Source organism: Dunckerocampus dactyliophorus, chromosome 8, assembly GCF_027744805.1.
Source record: "Dunckerocampus dactyliophorus isolate RoL2022-P2 chromosome 8, RoL_Ddac_1.1, whole genome shotgun sequence".
Classification (NCBI taxonomy): Eukaryota; Metazoa; Chordata; class Actinopteri; order Syngnathiformes; family Syngnathidae; genus Dunckerocampus; species Dunckerocampus dactyliophorus.
Genome location: NC_072826.1, coordinates 3,153,752 through 3,177,705, shown reverse-complemented (window position 1 = coordinate 3,177,705; position 23,954 = coordinate 3,153,752). Strand labels below are relative to the sequence as shown.

At 42.3% G+C, this 23,954-nt stretch overlaps 2 protein-coding genes across 5 annotated transcripts; one reads left to right on the top strand and one right to left on the bottom strand.

Moving 5' to 3' along the window:
* Positions 1 to 3,867: 3,867 nt before the first annotated feature.
* tspo (translocator protein) lies at positions 3,868 to 6,629 on the bottom strand. Of its 3 annotated transcripts, none has more exons than XM_054785174.1 (4): positions 6,586 to 6,629; positions 4,716 to 4,905; positions 4,511 to 4,649; positions 3,868 to 4,439 (listed from the first exon to the last, which is right to left on the bottom strand). In XM_054785174.1, exons 2-4 carry the CDS (start codon positions 4,886 to 4,888, stop codon positions 4,266 to 4,268), a joined length of 486 nt encoding a protein of 161 aa, XP_054641149.1. In that variant the 5' UTR covers positions 4,889 to 4,905; positions 6,586 to 6,629; the 3' UTR covers positions 3,868 to 4,265. The 3 variants fall into 3 exon arrangements, with proteins under 3 accessions (XP_054641149.1, XP_054641150.1, XP_054641147.1); XM_054785175.1 differs by lacking the exon at positions 6,586 to 6,629 and adding an exon at positions 5,063 to 5,193; XM_054785172.1 differs by lacking the exon at positions 6,586 to 6,629 and adding an exon at positions 6,001 to 6,259 and having other exon boundaries at positions 3,875 to 4,439.
* frs3 (fibroblast growth factor receptor substrate 3) lies at positions 4,781 to 20,131 on the top strand. Of its 2 annotated transcripts, none has more exons than XM_054785171.1 (8): positions 4,781 to 4,918; positions 7,611 to 7,817; positions 9,382 to 9,507; positions 9,580 to 9,668; positions 10,886 to 11,072; positions 11,339 to 11,500; positions 11,582 to 11,703; positions 11,776 to 20,131. In XM_054785171.1, exons 4-8 carry the CDS (start codon positions 9,603 to 9,605, stop codon positions 13,075 to 13,077), a joined length of 1,839 nt encoding a protein of 612 aa, XP_054641146.1. In that variant the 5' UTR covers positions 4,781 to 4,918; positions 7,611 to 7,817; positions 9,382 to 9,507; positions 9,580 to 9,602; the 3' UTR covers positions 13,078 to 20,131. The 2 variants fall into 2 exon arrangements, with proteins under 2 accessions (XP_054641146.1, XP_054641145.1); XM_054785170.1 differs by having other exon boundaries at positions 4,820 to 4,918; positions 7,607 to 7,817.
* The last annotated feature ends 3,823 nt before the right edge of the window (positions 20,132 to 23,954 follow it).

Sequence of the window (23,954 nt, the reverse complement as noted above, 5' to 3'; positions counted from 1 at the left end):
TTACATTGATGAGACCTTACATTACCTTACATTAAATTACCTTAACTTGCAAAATGGAGTCAGCCATGGATGCAGAGTTCGACATGACATCGTGGAAAAAAAATTCTCCCATTCTGTGTGGAAGTGGTACATCTTTGGCTTCTTACTTTGTCCTACCCCACTCTGTTTCCCTGTGCGTAAGAGTTGCAATGTGGTGTAAACAAAGAATAGGAGCGTAAAGGCGACTATAGGGGTATTATTTCATGTCCAGAGGGCTCTAATGGGAAAAAATTACATGTTTAGGTCATAAACTAGTTTTCTATGCTCTGACTACAAAAACATTCAATTTATGAATATTGAATCCTACTTTATAATGTACTTATCGTGGTCGGTCCACGAGGCATGACTGTACAGACCCTTTCCAAAAAATTTGAATGTCATGGAAAAGTTGTTTAATTTCCATAATTCCATTCAAAAAGTTAAACTTTCATAGATTATAGATTCAGGGCCCACAATTTAAACAATTTCAAGTATTTATTTGTTTATTTTTACATAATTTGGGCTTCCAGCTCATTAAACCCACGAAAACAGGAATTCAAAAAATTTGAATACTGTGAAGAAATCAGCCCAAATTTTTCAGTGCATGAATGTTTTAAACTGAGTGTCACACACTAATCATCTACTAAACTCAAATCACCTGCACAGGCTTCCCCAGGTGTCATTAAATTGCTTCAGTTTGGTTCAATATGGGGAAGACTGCAGACATGACAACTGGCCAGAAGACCATCATTGATACCCTCCATAGGATGGGTAAGCCACAAAAGTTCATAGCTAAGGAGGCTGGTTGTTCACAGAGTGCTGTGTCCAAGCATATCAATGGAAAGTCTAGAGGAAGGGCAAAATGTGGCAGGAGAAGATGCACCAGCAAAAGAGATGATTGTGGGCTTCAGCGGATTATCAAACAGGGAAGATTCAAGAATCCGGCAGAGATCCAGAAAGAGTGGAATGAGGCGGGAGTCACAGCTTCAAAAACTACCACATTCAGACGCATCCGGGAGATGGGCTACCACTGTCGGGTTCCTCGGGTCAAGCTACTTGTGAACCTGAGCCAACGTAGGAAGCGTCTACACTGGGCCAAGGAGAAGAAGGACTGGACTGTTGGCCAGTGGTCCAAGGTCCTCTTTTCCGATGAAAGTAACGTGTGCCTTTCATTTGGGAATCAAGGTCCAAGGGTTTGGAGGAAGACGGGTGAGGAACAGAACCCAAGATGCCTGAGGTCCAGTGTGAAATATCCACAGTCCGTCATGATTTGGGGTGCAATGTCCGGTGCAGGTGTTGGTAAACTCTGCTTTCTTAAATCCAAGGTCACCGCAACAGTCGACCAGAATGTTTTAGAGGACTTCATGATTCCTTCTGCTGAGAATCTGTATGGAGATGCAGATTTCATCTTCCAGCAGGACCTGGCCCCTGCCCATACCGCCAGAAGCACCAAAACCTGGTTTGATGCCCATGCCATCACAGTGCTTGACTGGCCAGCCAACTCACCGGACCTAAACCCCATTGAGAATCTATGGGGTATTCTCAAGAGGAAAATGAGGGGCACCAGACCCAACAACAAAGAGCTGACAGCAAGCATCAAGGAAATCTGGGCTTCCATAACTCCCAGGCAATGCCACAGGCTGATTGCTTCAATGCCACGTCGCATCGAGGCAGTGATTAAGGCAAAGGGATTCCCAACCAAGTACTGAAGATTGGCATATCGTTTTGAAAGTACCATATTTTGATTGATTTGATGTGATCCTAATTTCTTTATTCTTTTTTTTTCCCTGCAAAAACTGAGAAGTAAATGGGGATTTCTTCACAGTATACAAATTTTTTGAATTCCTGTTTTCGTGGCTTTTATGAGCTGGAAGCCCAAATTACGTAAAAATAAACAAACACTTGAAATCGTTTAAATTGTGGGCCCTGTATCTATAATCTATGAAAGTTTAACTTTTTGAATGGAATTATGGAAATTAAACAACTTTTCCATGACATTCAAATTTTTTGGAAAGGGTCTGTATTTATCATTAATTTTTAAGGGCCTTAAAACCTGCATGAAAGTTCAAGTTTACCAACGCATCTGGCCCTGTGGAAAAATGTTATATGTAAGCAGTCCGAACACAAACTGCCAAAACAGTGTGGTTGCTCCGTGTTAGCGCTTCGTCGTTGTTACCCGCGTAGAATGGTAGTTCATTGTGTTATCTGTTACGTGTTGTACTGTTTATTTTTTGGCTCGCACCATGAATGAGACTGCGGCTCTGGTTGGTTGTGTGTTAAGCAAGTTGTTGGTTGCAGCTGAAGTGCAGCCCATGTTGTTACAATGCCATCTACCGGACGGAATTGTAACTACTACCATTTCTGTGTTTCACGTGACGTCACGTTCTAGTGCCAGCCCTGCCTTAAAACAGATAGCGGGTGAACAAGTATTCGTATCTAGAAGTCATGTAAAAATCTGAGCTAAAATAGGCCATAGATGCGCCGTTCTCGCATGTGGAAATCGTTCAAATATGTATTTCGGAAAACGCGATGACTAAGTTTATCAAGAACGTTAAGGAAACGCCGAGAAGCCACATTTTCGGCGTTTGCTAACCAGCTGTGATTTATCGAATGGAGCCGAGCAAACACTCCAGTTTACAGTGAGCAACAAGAAACACGTGAAATGCAGCCACCCGGAAGAATGTCCAGCGACACTCCTCGGAGCGCTTGGATGTTGGAAGTGAGGCTTTCTAGCTCGTTAGCTATCTTCTCGCAGCCCGGAAATAGTGCTTAAAATCCAGCTGAAAATTGCGTTATCGAGCTCGATCGGTGCAGCCAAACAATGGAAATATACGAGAATTCATGCACACTGTTTGGGTGTAAGAACGGTATTACAAGCCTTATTTTCATTATGTCTGACGCTTTTCGACTGTGTTTTCAATTATTTAATGTCTTCATCCATCGCACAAATAGAGCAAACCTTCAAACGACATGCACCATTATTCGCTTTAAACTCCAAAATATTGCATAACATGCTGTAACGTCTGCTCAGACGCTGTTAAAGTAACGATGAGGCGGTTGATCAACAAACTCTTTACTGCAAGGAATTGGCAACTGTCCGCCGTAACCACGCTAAAAAGCACACAAGCACAACAGCAGTGGCTTCCCCAACTGACTCCAACAAACACGCCCCCACCCCTGGTGCGTTCAGGGCAACTCAAAACAGACAACCAGAGCACAAACTATGTCTACAGCATAACTTCAGGGTCGGTACACTACCTTGACTTTTGCTTGCCTCCAGTCCGGTCACCCGAACTAATGATGTGCGGATCGATACTGAAATATCGATACTTCTGATATCAGCTCTTCATGCTCTAAAATCGATACTCAAGTAAAAATATCGATACTTTTGATACTTCAGTATCATGCTTGTCTGTTGAAAAGATGACCGATCGTAAACGGAGCCATGTGTGAATTGTGAATAAAGTTTTCATTCTTATAGTAGTTCTTAATATTTAATCATTCATTTTAATGGTTGTGTTACTTTTCTTTTCTAAATGTTTAAAACACAATTTTTACATAGTTTAGACTGTTTTGTCTGTTTTTTCTTCTTTATATTAGCCTGGCCATATTGGAAATCATCCCACTACCTCAACATGCTCAACAAAAATACTTACGTAGTTTAAACAATTTATTTCATTAATAAATTAATTAAATGTCTTGTATTCTTTATGCTATGAAATACATTACTTTTTAAAATTTATCAGACACAATAATCGGATCGGTATTGCAGATACCAGCCTGAATTTTGTTCCGTATCGGAACTGCTTAGAGGCCACGTGGTTGAAACACAGCACAAATGGAACATAAAGTGAACGTGACCGTGTATGTTTATGGCAAACCCTGCTTTATTCCACAATGTACCTGCGTTAGCCTCCTCTCAACACTCTTGGTTGCTGTAATCTTACTGTGCAGCAAATAAATCCGCATGGTTTAAAATGAGCACCAATCATTTATTCCATTCTATGACAGGAAAGTTTTTAAAAGAAGCACATGATCATACACTTAAGAATAACCTGTTATGAAGACAAAAGGATTCTGGTATGAAAAGAAATCAAGAACAAAATAATTACGTTAATCCAAAAGTGGCTAAAAAAAAAATCAAAGCTTTGTGCAAAGAAAAGTAAATTTGAAGATCACTTGAAAGTGCCCCAAATGGATTAAGGCTGATGTGGTTTGTTTTGTCCTGAAGTACGATGACATGTTTCCTACTCGTCTTTTGTGTCAGGGTTGTCCCGCCATATGCGGTAGCAGAGGGAGGTAGCCAAGCCCAGCCAGGCCAGGTAGGGTGCCAAGAGCAGAGCTGCGGGCCGGCTGATGGGGTACCATGACCACATGGTGGCGCCAACAGTCCCGGTGAGAAGCACGATCTCCATGAAGGCCTGACACAGGCAATATCAGCCGTAAGAGGTCAGACACACGCTCAAAATGAATCAGTCCATGTAAAGCTTACCAGTTTGAGCTTGTGTGCACCAAAGAAGATGGGCGTCCAGGCCCAATTGAGCGCTAGTTGCAGGCCGTAAAGTCCCAGCGGCACCAGCGCCTCCTCTTTGAAACCTCCGAGCTCTTTCCACACCAGGTAGGAGCCATAGCTGTGTGACCAAAGTCCAATTAGAAACACAGAAATGCTTGAGAAATGACACAGTGATGATTCTCACCCCATCCCTGTATACAGGCAGGTCCACACCACTGGGAAGGCTGCATTTGGTGGCCGCCATGATGGTTTCTGCAGGGTGAGGTACCACGTCTTCACTTCTTTGCGTGTGATGTACCCGCCATAGAGCCCCCCAAGGTGTGGCAGGGCAGTCATTCCAACCAAGGGCAGCCACATTCTCTTGTAAAGGTCGCCTGTTATGCAAGAGTGAGTTTTTAATTATCATCTAACAGCAATACTGTATGTGTCTCTAGAACCTATTTATGAGCTATCATCTCCCTCAATTTTAAGAGAGGAGGTGCTCCTTACGTATTCCAGGATCTCTGTAAAGAAGCAGGCTTCGCTACACACCTTAAAATGCAGCCCGGTGCTCTGCCAAGTATCTTGTCAGTCAGCTACAGGGGTGGCAGATGAACGGGTGACTAATGTTAGCACCGTAGCTCACACAGCTAAGCTAACATTTGTGACCTCCTCTCCCACTACTTATTATGTTTTGGCATGTATGCCCTCTATTACATTCAACAAGTGCAGAGTTACAGTGTATATGTATAAAGTGGATAAAGTACACAATTGCGCTTCTTGGAGACACACACACACTGTCGGAGACAGGCCTGGACAAACTCACACAAACATGCCTTTAGGGAGTTGTACCAGCAACGCAACATTGGAAAGCATACGGTTGTCCAAAAATGTCTGTACTTTTCTTTAGTGCAGCATTTCCCCAATAACTGGATGAGTTGACAATGTTGCCCTCTGCTGGACAATACTGAACACCGCAGGTAAGTTTTTGTTGTCACTTACATTTATGTAACTTCACTTTCAAGTACAGTATAGTCATTCAGACATACAGGTATATGCGAGGTGCACAGCAGAAATGACTATACTTTTTAATTTTTATAATGTATTTCCCGTAAATAAAAAAAATATTTAGCCATTGATTTTGATGTTCCGCGAGGCTCACGTGATGGAAAATTTGACAGACGATTGTATTATTTTTTAGTAAAATTCAACAGTACAAATAAATAAAAAAAAAATCCTGGAATAGTCCAAGCAGCAGAAATCTCCAACACCTTTTAAATAAAATAAAATTAATATCGACGGCACTTTCCCTCGCTTTCAAAATTAACGTGTTGGCAAGCTTTTGTGCAAACGATCTGGAGAAATAACAAATATTGGATCGACTCGTGTAAATTATTTTGTTGCGCAAATAAATTATAGAGTAAGTCTCACTTTCAGCGAGTCCGTTTCGTAACAGGGCAAAGTTTCATGAAGGTTAGCAGCTGTCTTACCGGTCTTGTTGTTGCTCCTCTGAGAACGTTATGTGAACTCTGTTTGTTTAAGGACGGTGGCCACAACAGTCGACGGGCTGTTGCAGTGTGATATCAGTAAAACAATATAGTGAAAGAGGGGTCGTTAATGGGCGGGGCAGCCTTATCGAAAGTGGCTGTCTGTGCAGTCCCTCCCGAGCTAGCATGTTACGAATATGATTACAACGTTGGAGACGACTTGTCTTAACTTCCGGTTTTGGCAATCACCAATCACCAATCACAGCGCAGTGTGCCAAGATGATGACATAGTCAAGATGGTTCACTCCAGTTTAGCCCGCCTGGCTCTTCCGTTCACCTGAGAATTCAATCCAGGACATGGACGTCAGTATTTCTTTCGGGTGTCGTGAGCCCCCTAAATTGTTCCTAAGATCTTCTAATAGATAGTTTTTGTCGTGTAAAAATAACCTATAATAGCGAGAATATAAGTGGTATACATGTAAGTAAATAATAATACAAATTGTCATTCTTTGATTAAACGGGTGTGTAGGTGGCCACTCTTCGCCCGGTACAATGTGTGGGTTATTAATAAAACAGACAAAAGCTTACTGGATTTTACTTGCGTGCTCACAGGAGGAACAGCAACAGCCCTCTTGTCTATTGCACAGCATACATTGTGCACACAGTGACTTCCTGTTGAGGGCAAAGTAAGCTCCAAAATAAAAGTATGACACTTTTAAGCATCTGTGTTAAGCAAAGGTTAAGCTCCTGAAGTAGACAGAGTGTATGTTATTAGAACACGAGGACTTCAACTAGCATCCAATTTTTCATATATCAAATTGTAATTAATGTTAATGTAATGTCAAATGCAAAGCAATACAATATAGCTAGCTACAGTATGCACTTGCATAAATCATTTGTTTTAATAAAAAGATGATATCCTGAAAACTTGAGTGCTCTTAAAATAGTCCATTCATTAATGAAGTCTATGTCGGAGCCATAAAAAAAAATCCTATGCATTTTCAAAGACCCTGAATTTAAATTTAATATAATATTTCAGAGAATATAGCAATATCGACAAAATTATTTTATACAATAATTTTTTTTCGCAGAAGGCTTTATAGGCGGAATAGTTGCACCACATTACGTGCATTCTTAGCTACCTCTTTTTAGCCGTTTTTATATATTTAAAACACACAGAAAAGAGAAAGACGTGTGTGTTCATGTCTCGCATAAGGATTGATGGGCAAAATTCCAAAAAAGTTTAGTTTTCCCTTAATTACATACAATTGTTTGAGTACAATTAAGTCAATAGTGCAAAATAAGTAAACAAAAGCAAACATTACAATTTGCTCTCATTCAAATCAAATCCTCCTCTTTCAAACTTATTCTCTGAGTTTGTAAATACAAATAAAACTTGAACAACACAACAACAAACATTAATTTGCGGGGCAAAACAGAAGTGAACTGAAAATATCGACATTACCAAGCTTGTAATCCCACGATACTACCCTAGTATCGGTCTTGTCGATATTCGTATCGATCCGCCCACCCCGACTCCTTACCTTCTTGTCAGCCTCGTTGTCTGCTGGTGCACTTTGACCCCAGCTGCTCGGCAAATGTCATCCAGCCAGAAAGGGCCCTGCTGCAGTGGTGGGGGGGCGTCATAAGAGAGAGAGAAAAAATAACAACATTATCACCACGGTTCTCTCACCGCATCTTGGCTCTACGTCTCCGCGGAGTCGAGCGCCACATCCTCGCCGACCAGACGCCGCCAACACCTGCCCGTCGCCTGCAAGCGCGCTCGGCGTGGGGAAGAGCAAATAGACGGCGGCTGACATGTGAGTAGCCGAGAAGCATTCTCCACTCCGGGCTGCTAGGTGCTATCGTAGCTGAGGGAACGAATGAAGGTTTGGGAGCTCCGTGGCGGACAATGGTTAAGACTGGCTGTGATTATTTTGGATGGATGGATGGATGGACGTAGGAAGGGAGAAGCCCATTGCTTCCCTGGCTGGATGTCAAGCGTTTAACGTATGCTGGTGTGTGGACTCCATCCTCAGTGAGATGTGGAGGCCCGCCTCGGAGCGCTCATACTGCGGCGGCGTACATGTGTTTTGGTGGCCGGGCCGAGAAGCACACACAGCGGGAGAAAGTGTCTGTCTGCTGGCAGATGTGGCTGTGGTTGATGTTGTCACACCGAAGTGCGACGTTGTTTATAACTTAGTGATGCGCACGCTACTTTTGCACTTTATTATACAAAAAAATATGTTAAGGTTTGAATATCTCGGCCTTTAAACTTGATGTCTCAACACCTTTGTAGTCATTTACTTAAGCTGCTGAGTCAAAAACTGAGTCAGCCCTCATTGACTTGAAGCAGTAATAAGAAAAAAGGGAAGGATAAATTGAGTATTTGTCATATCCTGTTCCAAATCAGCCATGTAGGATCATTTATTGGCATACTGACTCAGATGTGGGCTTCTTTATTTGCACTGTGGGAATGCAAATAAGCCAATAGTCATCTATTTTTAAGTGATGATATCAGGACAGGAGCAGCTAATGACACTGAGTAAGAATCATTCATTCATTCATTCATTCATTTTCAACAGTACTTGTCGTGGACAAGCCTATCCTAGCTGACTTTGGGTGAGAGGCGGCGTACACCCTGAACTGGTTACCAGCCAATCACAGGACACGTATGATCAATGTGGTTAATTTAGAGTCTCCAGTTAATATGCATGTTTTTGGGATGTGGGAGGAAGCCGGAGTACCCGGAGAGAACATACAAGCTCCACACAGTGATGCCCCAATGGAGACTCCAGCCCTCAATCTCCTGACTGTGAGGCCACCATGCGGCCCTTTATTGTAGATTTAAAGCATTGAAAATGGTGCAAGGCCAGCCAGAAGACTTCAGGGGATGCTCAGCACCTTAAAAAAAAACAATTTTTTCCCCAAACCTGCTTCTCCATAACTTCAGTTACGTGAAAGGAAAAATGAATTGTTTTTTAGTGGGTACAGTCAGGAAGTAAAGGACGTAAAGCTGAAAACGACACAAATATGCCTCAGAAAATCAGTGTTTCCGGGAGGAAACCAACCATCCTATTTGTGCCACACTTGCCAAACCCCTGATCCAAACTAAGGGGGGAGGGTCAGTTTCAACAAAGAATTAGATACACCTGCACAACCAATACAATCATCCAATATCATTGTGCTGTGTGGAGTTGCATCATATGGAGAGATGTGTCTAACGTTCAACTTGGTGAGAAGTGGCTGTCAGAATGATGGCGTGCACATCTAGACCACTGCAAGTTGCAGCCCAAAAATGAATACTGAAAAATGAATAAGGCTGCAGCGGAAGTTTAACAGTATCTGGATTGTCATCATCAACATCATTCTTTCCTCTTACAGGGCCAAGAGCATGATGCCTCCTCTGAAGATGCCCGTCCAGCAAAGCAAGTGGCTTGTGACGACGACGCCTGACAGAAGATCCTTGGACTGAAGCGTGCGTCCCTTCACACCGATGGCCTGGACTGAGTAAGAAGTGTGTTGGATGAGAGTTTGTTGTTGTATGCTGTCAGCACTAATGTATGCATGTATTTGTGGTAGGTTTCAGCTGGCCTGCTGAAGCCATGGGGAGCTGTTGGAGCTGTCTGTACAGGGACCCCATCCGAGACAACCATCTCACCAAGTTTAAGGTTCGTGCCATTTCATTACAGTACGGTATATCTTTTTAAGGGACAATACTATAGAAGGTAAAATTGGATATACTTTAGAGTAGTCCGTGTACAACTTGCCATTGTTGTCTAAATATCTGGCAACACGTGTACACCTCACAGTGAACATGTCCAAATTGTGCCCTGGGTGCGACTATTTAGTGAGAGCAGCATTTGTATCTAACAGTGCCTTAATCCTCTTGGGCATGGAATTATGCAGGTTGTTACTGGAATCCTCTTCCAGTTTATCACAGATACTGTATATTGGAATAACATTAGGGTTATCAAATTATTAAAAAATGTAATCAAATTAATCAGAGTTTTCAAATTAATTAATCATGATTAATCACCATTTGCAATTACTGTATGTGTAAAATCTGCCCATTTTTACTGTATTTTATCAATAAAAAGATAAATGACAGGACTCAATTATATATATATATTTGTATGTATTAACAGCTCCAAAGTGAAAATTTAAATCAAGCTGAAAGATAGCACACGTTTGAAAAATCGATTTGTCCAAACAATAGGTTTTTCAATAGTAGCAGAACATTTCAATCACACTTAATCTGTGTTATTACGAGTCATGAAAAGTTGCGTTCAAAGACACCAAGTCATTTAAATTGAATTCACATGTTTTGACTGTAGATGTATTTTCTGGGATTTCCGAGCATACTTACTGTAAATGCATGGAATTGCACTTCTGCAGTAAGATTTACATTAGTGAGTGATAAGACGATCCACTTGTTGTTTTTCTTTCTCTGTCTGTTTATGTAGACAACACATACATGCATAATAAAGACATTGTGATGTTCAGAGTGTTCGTGAATGCGTCTCGCGGTCGTCTAGTGACAATGTGGAAGTGTTGATTCGAGGAGGGCTAGAGACGTGTTTGTGAGTTGGCGATACGTATATGGTGTTGGAAATTTCACTGTTGATGTGTTCAGGTCAGAATCAACTTGCTTCCGTCTGCTTTCATAACCGAGGTGCGGCTTGACATGATGTGCATGCGTTAATTACGCCAAAAATGTTAATTAATGAAATAAATTAGTTACCGCTGTTAACGCACTATTTTTGACAGCCCTAAATAAAATGCTGGCTGAAATGTGAGGGGTTTTGTCAGACACTGTATTGTACTTTTTGCAGTATGTGTTTGTCTCATATGATGCTATCATTAACTCTCTTTTTTTCCATCTCAGGTCATCAATGTGGACGATGAAGGCAATGAGCTGGGCTCTGGCATCATGGAGCTCACCCAGACCGAGCTCATTCTCCACACACGCAAGAGAGACGCCATCAGGTGGCCATACCTCTGCCTGCGCCGCTACGGCTACGACTCCAACTTGTTTTCTTTTGAGAGTGGGCGCCGCTGTCAGACTGGACAGGGTGAGTGAAATGGAGCAAGACCGTCTGTGGCAGTGTCCATCAAAGCCGAGCATTATTCTCTTTGTAAACGCAGAATTTTACTGGATTGAGCGTGTACTGATTATTGTGGTTGTGAGTTTAAATTTGGTACTACTATGCATATTTAATCACCCATTGCTCAGAAATGTAATACTGTACCAAATGTTGCAACTCTGCACATTTTGCCAACTTGAAACTGTCTGTGCATCTTTTTTCTCTGTCCTCTGTTATTGTGTCTACATGATCAGGGATCTTTGCCTTCAAGTGCTCTCGCGCTGAGGAGATCTTCAACCTGCTCCAGGAGCTGATGCAATGCAACAGCATCAACGTGGTGGAGGAGTCAATGATGATGACTCGCAGCGGCCACACGCCAGAAATGGAGATGTCTCGAACACCGCAGACTCCCAACAGTGAGTCACACAGCCCGCTTACACCGGTGCTGCTTTGCCACTTTCATTTGATTACAAAGCGTGTTTTCAATGTGCTCGCAGCTCCAGCATTCCCCGTGCAGGCTTTTCCCAACGGATACCCTGGTTATCCAATCAGAGGAGAGTCCTCCCAGCCTTCCCTTGCTGAGGAACACGGACACAACCTCATGGGCCTAGAAGACCAGGTTAGACGCAACCATACTGCTGTCTGTTCGTTTTGACAGTTTGCACCTGAACTCTGCTTTGCTTCCTACCAGACGCACACCTACGTGAACACTGTTACCATGGAGGGGGATCTCGCCATGCGTCACTGCGTGCACTCCCTCCCTGAGGTGCGGCCCAGCGCTTTCCCAGAAACGGCACGCGGGGCCATGCCAGGTGCGGGCCAAGGGAATACGCAGTCCAACCTGCGGTGCTGCCCCCTGGAGGAGCATAAAGATTCTCAGGTGTTCCTCCAGCCGTCGTCACAGGAGGTAAAGTTCATGCTGGGCCCCACGCCAGCGCAGCGTCATCTCCTGCAAAGGGAAAGGGAGCGTGAGAGGGAGCGGCTCGCTCACGGCCCCCACAGCCTTCAACCAGCAGAGGGCGCAACAGGCTCAGAGACAGACGGCGACGAGCCCTCCGTGCAGATGTGCAACTCTCTCTCCTATCACCATTTCCATCACCACCCTCACAGGCACCCGTGCCACGAGCACCCGGACAGCTGCCAGAGCGCCGAGCTGACCTACGAGAACATCAATGGCCTGAGGAGCTGCCGCAAGCAGCGGCTGAGTCCCAGCAGCGTGTCCCAGTCGGTGGGCTCCAGCAGCAGCAGCAGCACCGGAGACAGTCACTCTCACTCCCTCCTCCACCCCCACAGAACGTCCTCGCTTCCTCCCCAGGGCTACGGCTGCGAGAGGACAATAGGCGGAGGTCACCGCCGGACGGCCTTGCTCAACTACGAGAACCTACCCTCGCTTCCCCCCGTGTGGGAGTACAGTGCCCTGCAGCGTGACGACGAGCAGGAAGAAGAAGACGATGAGGCAGACGAAGAGGAGTATGAAGAGGAAGAGGAAGACTTTGACGAGTACGAGTTCTCAGAAGGCCCCGAGACCACCAACGGCTACCACCAGGATGGGCGGGGCATCCACAGGGACGCTCTTCAGAACTACGTCAACACAGAGCAGGTGCAGCCGCCCAGGCTGCGACACAGCTGCCCCCCGCATCCACGGCCGTGTCAGCCCGACAGAGGGGGGCGCATTTTTAGCTTTGATTTCCGCAGACGCTCCAGGTCAGGGGTCGGAGCCTGCGAGCACGGCCACATGCCTCAGTCGCGGCAGCTCAACTACATCCAGGTGGACCTCGAGGGGGACGCCCTCGGCGGCGGCGGGGGCGGCCCGCCGCAGCACCAGCGCCTGCCGCCCAAAAACTGTGGCCCGCAGGCTCCCAGGCGCAGTGAATGCTACGCCGTCATTGATCTGAAGAAGACAGCGGCCATGTCCAACCTGCAAAAAGCTCTGCCCAGGGATGACGGCACTTCCAGAAAGACTCGCCACAACAGCACAGACCTGCCTCTGTAGACCACGTCGACCATGAGGAGCGGACATGATCACAGATGGATCTTCATTTGAGCACACCGGACCCTTCACTGTCATCCGTCTTTTTGGATTGTGGCGCTGTCTCAGACGGTAGCAGTACCTGATTAGTGAAAGGGAACCTCTGCCATTCGATGCTGTTATTTATTAGCTACGTGTTGTGACGTTCTCTCTGGAGTTTCACTTTCAAATACTGTTTGCCGGATGTTTTTCCGAGCACAGTGACGTCATGCCCACCAGCGAAAGGGAGCGGAGACATCTGTGTGGCGCTATTTCCATCTTGTAACGTGATTACGGTCCCCACACCATTCCCACTCTTCTTGTTGCGTTCACGTACTTCCTCGGCCGGCGGCATCCACGCTTTGCAGAAGAAGTTCCTAGCCAGTGTTTGTACCTCATGGCCGGCACCAGCGTGGTCACTTTAAATGGCTCCTTATTTCTTCATGAATGCCCGTAGAGCAGTTTGCACACAATCCTATGGAATTGTATTCTTTGAGTTCTAGGGACATTGGGTTCTGACTGAGAGGTTGTTTTTGGGACAAGTAGCACAAAGTGGAATCAGTGAGCCTCGTCCCTCTCCCAAGTAGCATACCCGCACCTCCATCCACAGCATATTGCACTTTTGAAGATGCTCTTTGTTTCCGCAGCCTCTCCACCTGAGCCGCACGTTTCTCGTATCCTCAAAAGAAGGCAAAGGGCCACATGTTTCGCAGACTTTCGGCCAGCATTTGTAGTTCTTTCAAGGTTTGGAAGACAACATCCTGTGTAACCTCATAGACGCTCATTAAGATCACCTCAAATGTGCTGATCCGACACTTTGCCCGTCATCAGGTATGAACGGTCTGCTTCAAAGGTAAGCAAGGTTATTTTCTTTATTGCTAATTACTCTCTGCCATCAGTAGAATATTTATTTATTTATTGCGTTATTTATGAGACCCTCTTTTAAGTGTACTATTTTCCATGTGACAACCAGCATTTTTTATTTGTAATTTTTTTTGTGTGTGTAATCCAGTTGTTAACCTGGAGACCAAAGTTTGAAATTCTAACTGTGCTTGGTTCTATTTTAACAACTTTAAAAGAGACTTTATTTCTACTCTTAAGTGCCAAAATCAAACGTAATGAAATCAATTGTGCCAGTTGTTTTCAAAAATATATGATAGGGCTGGAGAGATGGTGTGAGAAGTGTGGGGAATTCATTTTTTTTATTTATTTTTTTTTGAAGATGAATAGAAAAAAAAATGCACATTTCACCTCATTCACATCCACCGTCATTTTGGAGCAAGACGTTAATAATAATGATAATGGTGATGTGTTTGCTGCTACATGTTACACACAGAGTGCATCCATGCGGTATGACAACGTGCTGCGTGTGCTTTGACCGTATTGTTAGGTACTCTTGATTAAGTAGCATTATCCTGTTTCCTCAAATGATTTCTGGAAATGTAACATTTTTCTGGTCAATACTTGATTTCTTTAATATTGCTTTCATGACAAGACTTACTTGCAAGCAGACATGACATATTGGCATTAGCACTATACCTCCATAAGCTATCAAATGCATATTCAAATACAAACTGGGGGGCTTCTGTGCTACCCAAGTTTGAATACGGTAAAAGATGAAGTCAGAGGAGGCATGCAGTGGAACCTCCAAAGTTCCGTGACTCAAAGTTCCAGTATGTTGTAGTAACAAAACTGTTTTTCCACAGGGATCAATTGTAACTTGAAAGGATAGTTTTGATTTTTTGAGCAGTGTAGTGCATCAACAGTTACTTTCCCCCCACTTCGTCCCGTGAGCCCAGGTCTGGTTGATTTTCGTTGTGGAGGAAAGTAGTTCTGGCTGCTTGCTAGGGTCTCTTAAGTTAAGCATTCTGCTTCTCAAAACAATATGTGTTGAAAAGAGTAATGCATCTGCATCACAAAACAGTTGCCCACAAAAAAGTCACACCTCTCAATCGCTCGGCGTTATTTTCTCTCTGTCACTGCACGCTTCCGCTTGTCCGTTGTTGCGCATGCATTCCATAGTTTTTACATGTGCGGATGAAGACCGCTGTGTTGATAACTCTCTAGCGTCAGAGTGGTCTCCGAATTGGAATTGTCTAACAGCGGACCTGGCCAATAGCACTCATCATTAATACGTTGAAAAATGCACAGTTAATCAGTGTGATCGGTATCTGCCCATCTCACTCATGGATGATCGGTATCAGAATCTGCAGCATAAAACCCTCATTATTTCCGATGAGAAAAACTGCTTCAGTTTTTGTATGTTTTGGTTTTCGCCGAACCTTGTGGAACGGATTAATAACAAAAACCGAGGTACCACTGTATACCCCAACACAGAAGCCTTAAAAATCCCAAATCTGAAGTTACAATTAATATTTAGGGTGTCTTTAAAGGCTGACTAGTCCTGACTGTGACTGGTGTTCACATTTGCAATAAAACGTAACTTTGGCATTTTGTGAAAATAAGTCACATTTGAACTGGGGGTCTTCATCTGCCTTCATGTCATTATGGTTTGTCACGATTGTACGACCTTGTGCTTAAATTTGTCATGGACATTTCAGTGCCATACACTCACTCACTGTCCTGAGCCTTTCAGCGTGCCAACATTCTACACTGACAAGACAGCTTTGTCAAAATGTCTTTTAAACACGTTTAGAACCTCGCAAGCACCCAAACTGCTGCTTCTCCTACAATCAAGTCCACTAATACTTCCACTACACACACAGACACACATGACCTCACCAAGCGTGGTGTTTACGCCTCAGGCATGCGACACCCGGGGGGGTGGGGTCACCCACGGTCAGCATCGCTCCCGCCCGTCGTTATCTGAAGGGCAAGGAGCCACAAGTCAAGATAACAACTCGTATTGTTGGAGTTCCTCATACTTAATTTATCGAGCGGGTTGTTTAACTAAAAGGGCTTGCTCTGTGTTTACCGTTTAAACATTACGGCGCGTTATCTCCAAATCCTTTGCCACACTTTCCTCACTGTGCCTTTCATATGGAAACTTGGGGGAACATCGCTGCTGTTTGCCTGTCGTCAAAGAAAAATGCAAGGGAACCAGTTTGACATCCGGGGGGGAAAAAATGTATTCTTTCATTCTTCCAGCTAGTATAGTTGATTGAAAGCAGATGCATCGTCCAACATCAATAGCAAGGCACCCTTTTGCTGCTTGCTTTGTATGGGGGGAAAAGTAGCTCCATCTGGTGGACAAGTATAAAAAAAAGAAGTGATATGTGATGATGATTGCCTTGTTACTTACCTGGCACAGACTCCAGGAAGCCGGTTCTCCCAACACATAACACCTTTTGTACCACTTTTAGTTTTTATATTTAATTTGCAGCAGTTTTAATATCTTATTTTGGAAATTTGAAAAGAAACACTAACCTAAAATCCCGTTTGTCGTCACAGGAGATGTAGCTAATAGCTCTTAAACCTCGTTTACACTTGCACGCACTTTGTCCCCGCAATGGTACGTCATTTTGCGTCGCCACAGGTGTGAAGTATGTGTGAACTGTGTGGGGCTGCGTACCAGTGCGCAAGGAACATTTTGAAATGTTCAAAGTCTAGTCGTGAATGCCCAAGAACTAGATTTGGACGGCGAAGACCAGGTCGCCCAGGCGCCCGCCCTCGACTGCCACTCAAAACACATTGCAGTGGACTCTTATGCTTGCCACCGCAGGTGGTGGGTCTACGGGGGAGGGATATTAGATATCTGCTAATAACTAATCACAATGGCTAAAGCGATGTCTACTAGTCAGCATTTCCCTCTCCCACACTGTCCATGTCTCTCTCTTTTTCTAGTTTATTGCCTCCTTCCTGCTCTTTGCTCATTGTCTACCTGCAGCTGCAAGAAAATATAGACTTAGTAGCTTTCTTTATTGCATGAGCTTCTTCTCTGGAGTTCAACATCTTGTAGGTCCCTTGCAAACAGCGGAATGAATGAATCTAAGGGTGATGTTTGCTGTTGCGTGGCATCAAGTGGGACCAAATAATAAATAATAAATGACACATATTGCTACAGCAAATTGCGGGACAATGCGGAGGCAAAATGCATGCAAGTGTAAATACTTTCGCATCGTAAAGTCAGGACATTTATCATCTAAGTCTTACCTCGTTAATTATTTGAGATGTCATCTGTTCCCTTACATAAAAATGTCCAACTTAGCAGACTGTAGCATGTAATAGAACACTAAATCATGCCTTGTTAGCCATTTGACAGCTAGCATGCACTGCACGCCAGTAAGTCAGCTCCTCCAACACAAAACAGTTCAACGAGCACGCAAATCATCATTTTTAATATTTTCTGCCGTTCTAATATGTTATTTTTCAAATATGAAAAGAGATGCTAACCTAAAATCCTATTTGTCACCACTGGAGATGTAGCTTTGCCCGCTAAAAGCGCTTAGCATTAGCAAAGTCAGGAAGTTTATCATGGAAATCTTAATCAAATTAATATAAAAGTCTAATGTTCCCTTACATAAAAAGAATATAAACACGTAACGTACAATGTTTTGATTTTTATATTTACCATTTTTAGCACTTCTAATATGTTATTTTTCAAATTTGAAAAGAAATGCTAACCTAAAATCCTATTTGTCATCGCTGGAGATGTAGCTTACCTGGCTAACAGACCTTAGCATTAGCATTGTAAAGTCAGGAGGTTTATCACCAAAATTAATTATTCAAAAGGCCCACTTTTCCCTTACATGAAAAATCTTCTGTGTGTAGCATTTAAGGAAGTAAAGTTAGATGATAATGTCAACATAGCTAATTGTGCTAACCTGAATTCTTATCAGCTAAACGTCTGAAGAATGTGACTACTAGTTTTTCTTTCATTTTTTTTCCCTTCTTTGCTTTTCTGATGTCAAGATGCTAGAAATGTGAAAGGCAAGACACAAAGTCATAAGAGCAACATGTCATCCTCATCAGGGCAGTTTCATATCATTGTCACTGTAAACATGAGAACCTCATGGCCATGTTCATGCTACAAAAGAAATATTTGTCAAAATATCTGATAAAACAGTATATGTTGATATTCTGTATGTGTTTTTTTTGTTTGTTTTTTAATACGACAGTAGAATTGCCACCATTGTAGGGGTATTAGGAGAAAAAAAAACATTATGATAATACAATCTTAATATTCTGGCGTGGAAAAGTCACATTTTCCCCACAAAAAGTTACTTTTTTTTCTGAGAATAAAGTCAAAATATTAAATGCAGTTCTTTGGGAAATTTTGCCCATCATGCACACTCCTTATGTGAGACATGAACATACTCGTCTTTCTCTTTTCCCTGCGTTTCTAGACATAAACAGATAAAACATAGATATAACATATAACAGCGAAAAGGAGGCAGCTAATTACTGCACACAATGCGACACACCTATGCCACCTACAAAGCCTGCTACTAAAGCACCTCCCGAAAAGCTCCAACAAGGTTTTATGGTTTTAAACATGCTCTAAACATGTAGTCACAGGTCATTTAAAGCATTAGCGGAACTTCCTTCATGGGTGCATTGATTTCACAAAGCAACATAGAAAGTGGCGTTACACCTAGCGTTAACCTTTCCAAACTCAAAAACAAAAACACAGCAGCAGTGGCGGCAGCTCCAATTTGTACCTTTCGCTAGCGAGGTGTCACTACACCTTTCAACGTAGTTCTTGGGCATAACAATGTTAATAATAATAACAATGTTGCTGTAGCTTGATTAATATGCAGATCACATGATGTAAATAGAGCGTTGTTGGCGCTTTTTGGATTTTTTTTTTCAGAAGGCTTTCTAGGCGGAATAGTTGCATTTTTTAAGTGCATTTTTAGCTGCCTCTTTTTAGCTGTTTTTATATCTTTAGAACACACGGAAAAGACAAAGACATATGTTCATGTCTCACATAAGGATTGTGGACGATGGCCAAAATTCCAAAAAAGTGCAGTTTTCCTTTAAGTTTTTATTTATTTATTTATTTTACTGATGACATTTTTCAATGGTTCTCCAACTTTTTTACACCAAGTACCACCTCAAAACGTGTTTGCTTTGCAAGTACCACCCTTTTTGCTACCTCAGTTTCTTATTATTGTTTAGCTTGGAATATGTGGCTTGCACTTGCAGGTAATTATCCTGGAAAATTTGATTTGAGTACAGTTTTACTTAATCTTTGGTTAATTCATGTAATACACTGTATTTGTATGATTATTTCATACATAGTTCACGTACCACTTTAAGAATCGAGGACTATTTCACTGTTTATCACGTTGTAACACAGCTTTAAGTACGTCCATCCGTTTTCTGTACCGCTTGTCCTCACTTAAGGTAATTTATCATATATTCATACAACTTTATTCTTTTAAAATTCTGACTTTATTCCACAAAAACGACAGAAAAAAAGACTTTTTTTCTGTAATATTTAATACTTTTTATTGGTCATACTTCAGTCATACTCCTTGGTGCCACCAGGGGGTGATGTAGTGTACCTGAAGGCTGCTCTGGCCTGGCTCTGTAACTACTGTATCAGTTCCTTCATTGAAAGAGTGCCAAATCTGCTTGAGCATGTCAAATGTTTGGACTGGGGGGGGGGGGGCACTACTGCTTGAGACACGAATGCAACCGTTTAAATAATTCATGTTGACATGCGAGCGGTTCAAAAGGTTAAGGTTTATCATTTGTTTCATTTTGCAATTTAAAAAAAAAAAAAGAAAGAAAAGACAAAATGTTTCTTCAAGTGTTTGTTGAATGTCTGTGTGCATCCACGAGTGACGGTCTGATATAGCCATTAGAAGCCCATTCGCTTCACTTGTTGGACTGTCAAAATGGACATGGGGGGGGGATTTTTTATTTTATTTTCCTCCTACCCTCTTTAATCATTCCACACGCAGATGAGTTCCTAACGAAATGTCCTAAGAACTTAGTGAGACGGACACTTTGGGGGCTTTTATCATTTCTAGAGTGTGGATTTGTCCAAAATGTACAAGTCAATGTAATTCCAATATTAAAAATGATGCCATGAAAATATCTTATTGTGCATTAAACAGTGTCAACTTTGCTTTTCAGGCCTTTTTGGTGTCTCTCAAATGAATGGACAAAAGCACTTTTACTTTAGGTCTCCTCACTTTTCACAGACCAGTTTCAGACCTTTGTGTGAGAGCTAGGGTGCGCCCACACTTGTCATGTTTGGTTCGGTTAAAAGGAACTCTGGTGCGTTTGCTCTGCTGGTATGGTTCATTTGGTCGAGTGTGGACGCAATCAAGTGGACCGAGACCCATCTTTCACGCGGTCTCCAAGTGAACTCTGGTGCGGTTCGGTTGACTTGAGCTACACCGACCAAAGACCAGGATCAGTATTAAAGTGACACAAATGTCAAATACTGTGTGTCAGAGGAAAATGTGTTTGAAGTGCTCTCGATATCTCTGATTTGCTCTCTGCCTGTGTGCGTGCGTGTGTGTGCGTGCGTGTGTGTGCGTGTGTTTGTGTGTGTTTGTGAGAGAGACAACGGCACTATTTAAAAATATGTTTGAGAAACTTTTCGTGAAATCTAAGATGGTTAAGCAAAGTGGAACACATTTATGTCCGCCCCTGAGACTGGCTGACTCACCTCGGCATAAGCTGTTGTTGACATAACCAAAACCGAAACTAGCTATGGCTTGCACCTTGACTCTGGGGATAATCATTTTGGTTGGTTGACGTGGTTTTCATCCATTTGTGCATATTTTTTATTTACTCTCTTAGGTAATTTCATTGTGTGTCTTGACTACAATGACAGTAAAGATTTTGTACATGCGCAAATCTTTCTTCCGGTGACTGAAAATCTTTTTTTTTTTTTTTTTAAATAAGTGGGTGCATTTTGCTGTGCCATGCTTTTACTTTGAAGCTGACTTTGCACTGAACAGGAAGTCACTGGATGCATGTTTTAATGCGGTGTAACAAAACAGTAGTTACGTCGCTGTTAGCAGGGGTGCCACAAGATCTCGCGAGATTAAAATGTGACAAGATAAAATAAAAATGATAAAATAAAAATGTCCCGTGGGCACTAAGCCTGGAATGATAATAAATAAATTAATCACACAATAAATGAAAATGAACTGGATCATTTTGCCCGCCTCAATATATCGCCATGTGCATGCGTGTCTGTTTTTCTCATCGCAGGCAGGAAAAGGGTTCATCCTGTGCATTGGTTTCAGCACCTTGGCGCATTTGTTCCATAGAACAACGACATGAACAGAGTGAACCCTTTTGTCGGTTATACAGCGGGTGGAGGCGGGGCCACTCGCATACACACAGAGTGCCGAAGAGTGTTACGTAGTAGAAATTAAATGAGTAGATTGCAATATATTGTCATATATTTTTTCATTTCTTAAAAGTAATGTAAAAATCTCGTCTCGTCTCGTCTCGAGACCCAATCTTGTGTATTGTGCCGACAAAAGCGGTTGACCACGTATGTGACGTTGACTTAAGCGGGTATTTTAAAAATAATAATACATTTGATTTAGAAGCGCTTTTCAAGGAACTGAAAGGCACACGTCTGAGTGAACGGTAAATGATAGCAATGACTGGGGGGTGGGGCTGGAGACTTTAAGGGGGGGGGGGTTCTGAAGGTTATCCCTTTGGGGTCCCTTTCATTTCCCACCCTTTTGGGTCCCTCGAGGACAAAAATGTCTACTTGCAAAAACTGCTATAAAAACATAACATGAATATTTTTCTACTTTTTTTGCTTAGGTCGCTCAATCGAGCCGCGGCTCTATGTCAAAGATCAGGCGTAACTATTAGCAGTAAAATTGATTTTGATGCTTTTATTTTTCTTTTGCAGGGTTTCACTTCATTTTTCACTTTCCTTTTCTTTGACGTACAGAAAGAGCCTCCCTAATGCTGGGGAGACATAATGAAAGGAGGAAAGTTAACACAACAGAACAAAAGAGATGTGATTCCTCAGTGTAGGGATGCGCGACTACTCATTCTTCTGTGGCGCACATGTCACTAATTCTTATTTGCTTTCATTTGAAAATAATGAAAGTCTAGTCTCTGTCTGACTCACTGTGGTCTTCACAGGACACCGTGAAGGATAGAAACAAGGAAGGCTTTATTTGAGCGTCTCATCTTTGAGTACATTGTTCCGAGAAGCATAAAACAAGACAGGTGTATATATAAACAATAGACAAAGACAGCTCGTCTGTATAAGGTATATATTTACGTTTTGCCATAAATCCCTGGAGCTCCCGAGGACCATGCTGTGTGTACATGAAGTCCTTAAAGTAGTTTACACACTGGCGGGCATGAAGTACGTGTTAGAAAATGAAGTGAATTGTCCCGGTCTGCTTGTTACTGGTAACTACAGGTGGTGAGCGGTGATCCGTTTCTCTGCTCCAAAAATCTCTCACACAGAATGGCTTTTCTGTGACAAACACTTTGAGTATTGTAGAACAGACTTTCTGGGCAATTTCTTTGGCTCTCCTCAAAGTTTCCCATGAAAACAATCACCAGACCAAAGCAAACGAGGCGCGGCTGGTGTGATTATCCACATGTTATTATTTTTATTATCCACGCATTAAGGCTGTGTTCATACTTGCAGTTTGGTACTCTGGTCCAGACCAAAAGCTTAGAAAAAAGGTACTCGGGGACTTGATTGGACAGCTTTTGTGATGTATTACGTGACATAGCCAAAATGCTGTGTGGTGGGTTGAATACGGAACTTATTTGTATATTTTGCGAGACAGTGGTAGCCGTTTATGTTGACAACCTGTCTGTGTTGAAAAACTCATCAAGTTGTGGTCCAGCATTGTTACTAAAACCACAACCAATTTCTGCCAGATTGGCACCAGCCACCAACCTGCCTCAACTGTATCAACAAAAACGTCATCAACACCTTTAAATATCCCCCAAAACACCTTTAGCACCATCTACTGGCCAGTCAAAGTAGTGAAAAATCAACAAATGTAGATGCAAATGCAAATCGAATGGCAGCATCTTTATTCTCGTAACATTGCAAATGATCACGTAGGATTACGAGTTTTTCCTCATCGTTTACGACTTTTTATTCTTGACTTATTTCTCTTCCGAATGTATGTGTGACGCAGCTTTCTTTTCTCCAACGTGTTGTGTACTTGTTCTCCGAAGATTGCAATTTTTATGTTGTAGCCTCACAAAGTTTGAAGTAACACAACTTTATTCTTGTAACGTTAAAACTTACGGTAATTCCTGTAACACGACAGTACAGTACGACTTTATTTTTGTAACGATGCACCTTTATTCCCTTCATGCCAGAACTTTCTTTACGTAGTATTACGACCTTTTTTTTGCCTAATGTTGCATCTTTTATTCTTGGAAGATTGCAACTTTACGACTTGTTTCTTGTACTATTACAACTTTATTCTTGTAACATTACCACTTAGTTGCGTAACTTCCACTTAAGTCTTGAAACACTGACGCTTCAGTCCCGTAATGTCACAGCTTGGCGTATTATTGTGATGTTATTCTTGGAACTTTATTCTACAAGCTTTGCATCTTCTTCTCCAAAGACGGCAACATTATTCTTGTAAGTTTTCGACTTGTTTTTTGTAGTATTGCAACTTTATTCTTAACACGTTTCCAACTTTAATCTCGTAATGTTACAACTTTTTGTGCGTTGTGTTACGATTTCTTTATTCAAGATTCAAGAGTTTTATTGTCATGTGCATAGTAAAACAGCAGTTCTACTATGCAATGAAATTCTTATTCTGTTCATTCTCCCAAGAAAAGAAAGAAAACACAAGAAAAAGAATAAGAACATCAGAAACATAAATACCAATAAATTAAGCAACAACAACAGAAGAGACATTAATACAGATAAATAATACAAATAAATAAAGTGCTATGAGTGTGTGCGTGTGTTGCAT

Coding starts and splice junctions, on each gene's coding strand:
- tspo (XM_054785174.1), bottom strand. CDS start 4,888: ATGTGGCTGCCCTTGGTTGGAATGACTGCCCTGCCACACCTTGGGGGG. Junction 4,650..4,715: donor TGCCTGTATACAGGGATGGG/GTGAGAATCATC, acceptor TTGGTCACACAG/CTATGGCTCCTACCTGGTGT. Junction 4,440..4,510: donor GTGCACACAAGCTCAAACTG/GTAAGCTTTACA, acceptor TGCCTGTGTCAG/GCCTTCATGGAGATCGTGCT.
- frs3 (XM_054785171.1), top strand. CDS start 9,603: ATGGGGAGCTGTTGGAGCTGTCTGTACAGGGACCCCATCCGAGACAAC. Junction 11,073..11,338: donor CCGCTGTCAGACTGGACAGG/GTGAGTGAAATG, acceptor CTACATGATCAG/GGATCTTTGCCTTCAAGTGC. Junction 11,704..11,775: donor TCATGGGCCTAGAAGACCAG/GTTAGACGCAAC, acceptor GCTTCCTACCAG/ACGCACACCTACGTGAACAC.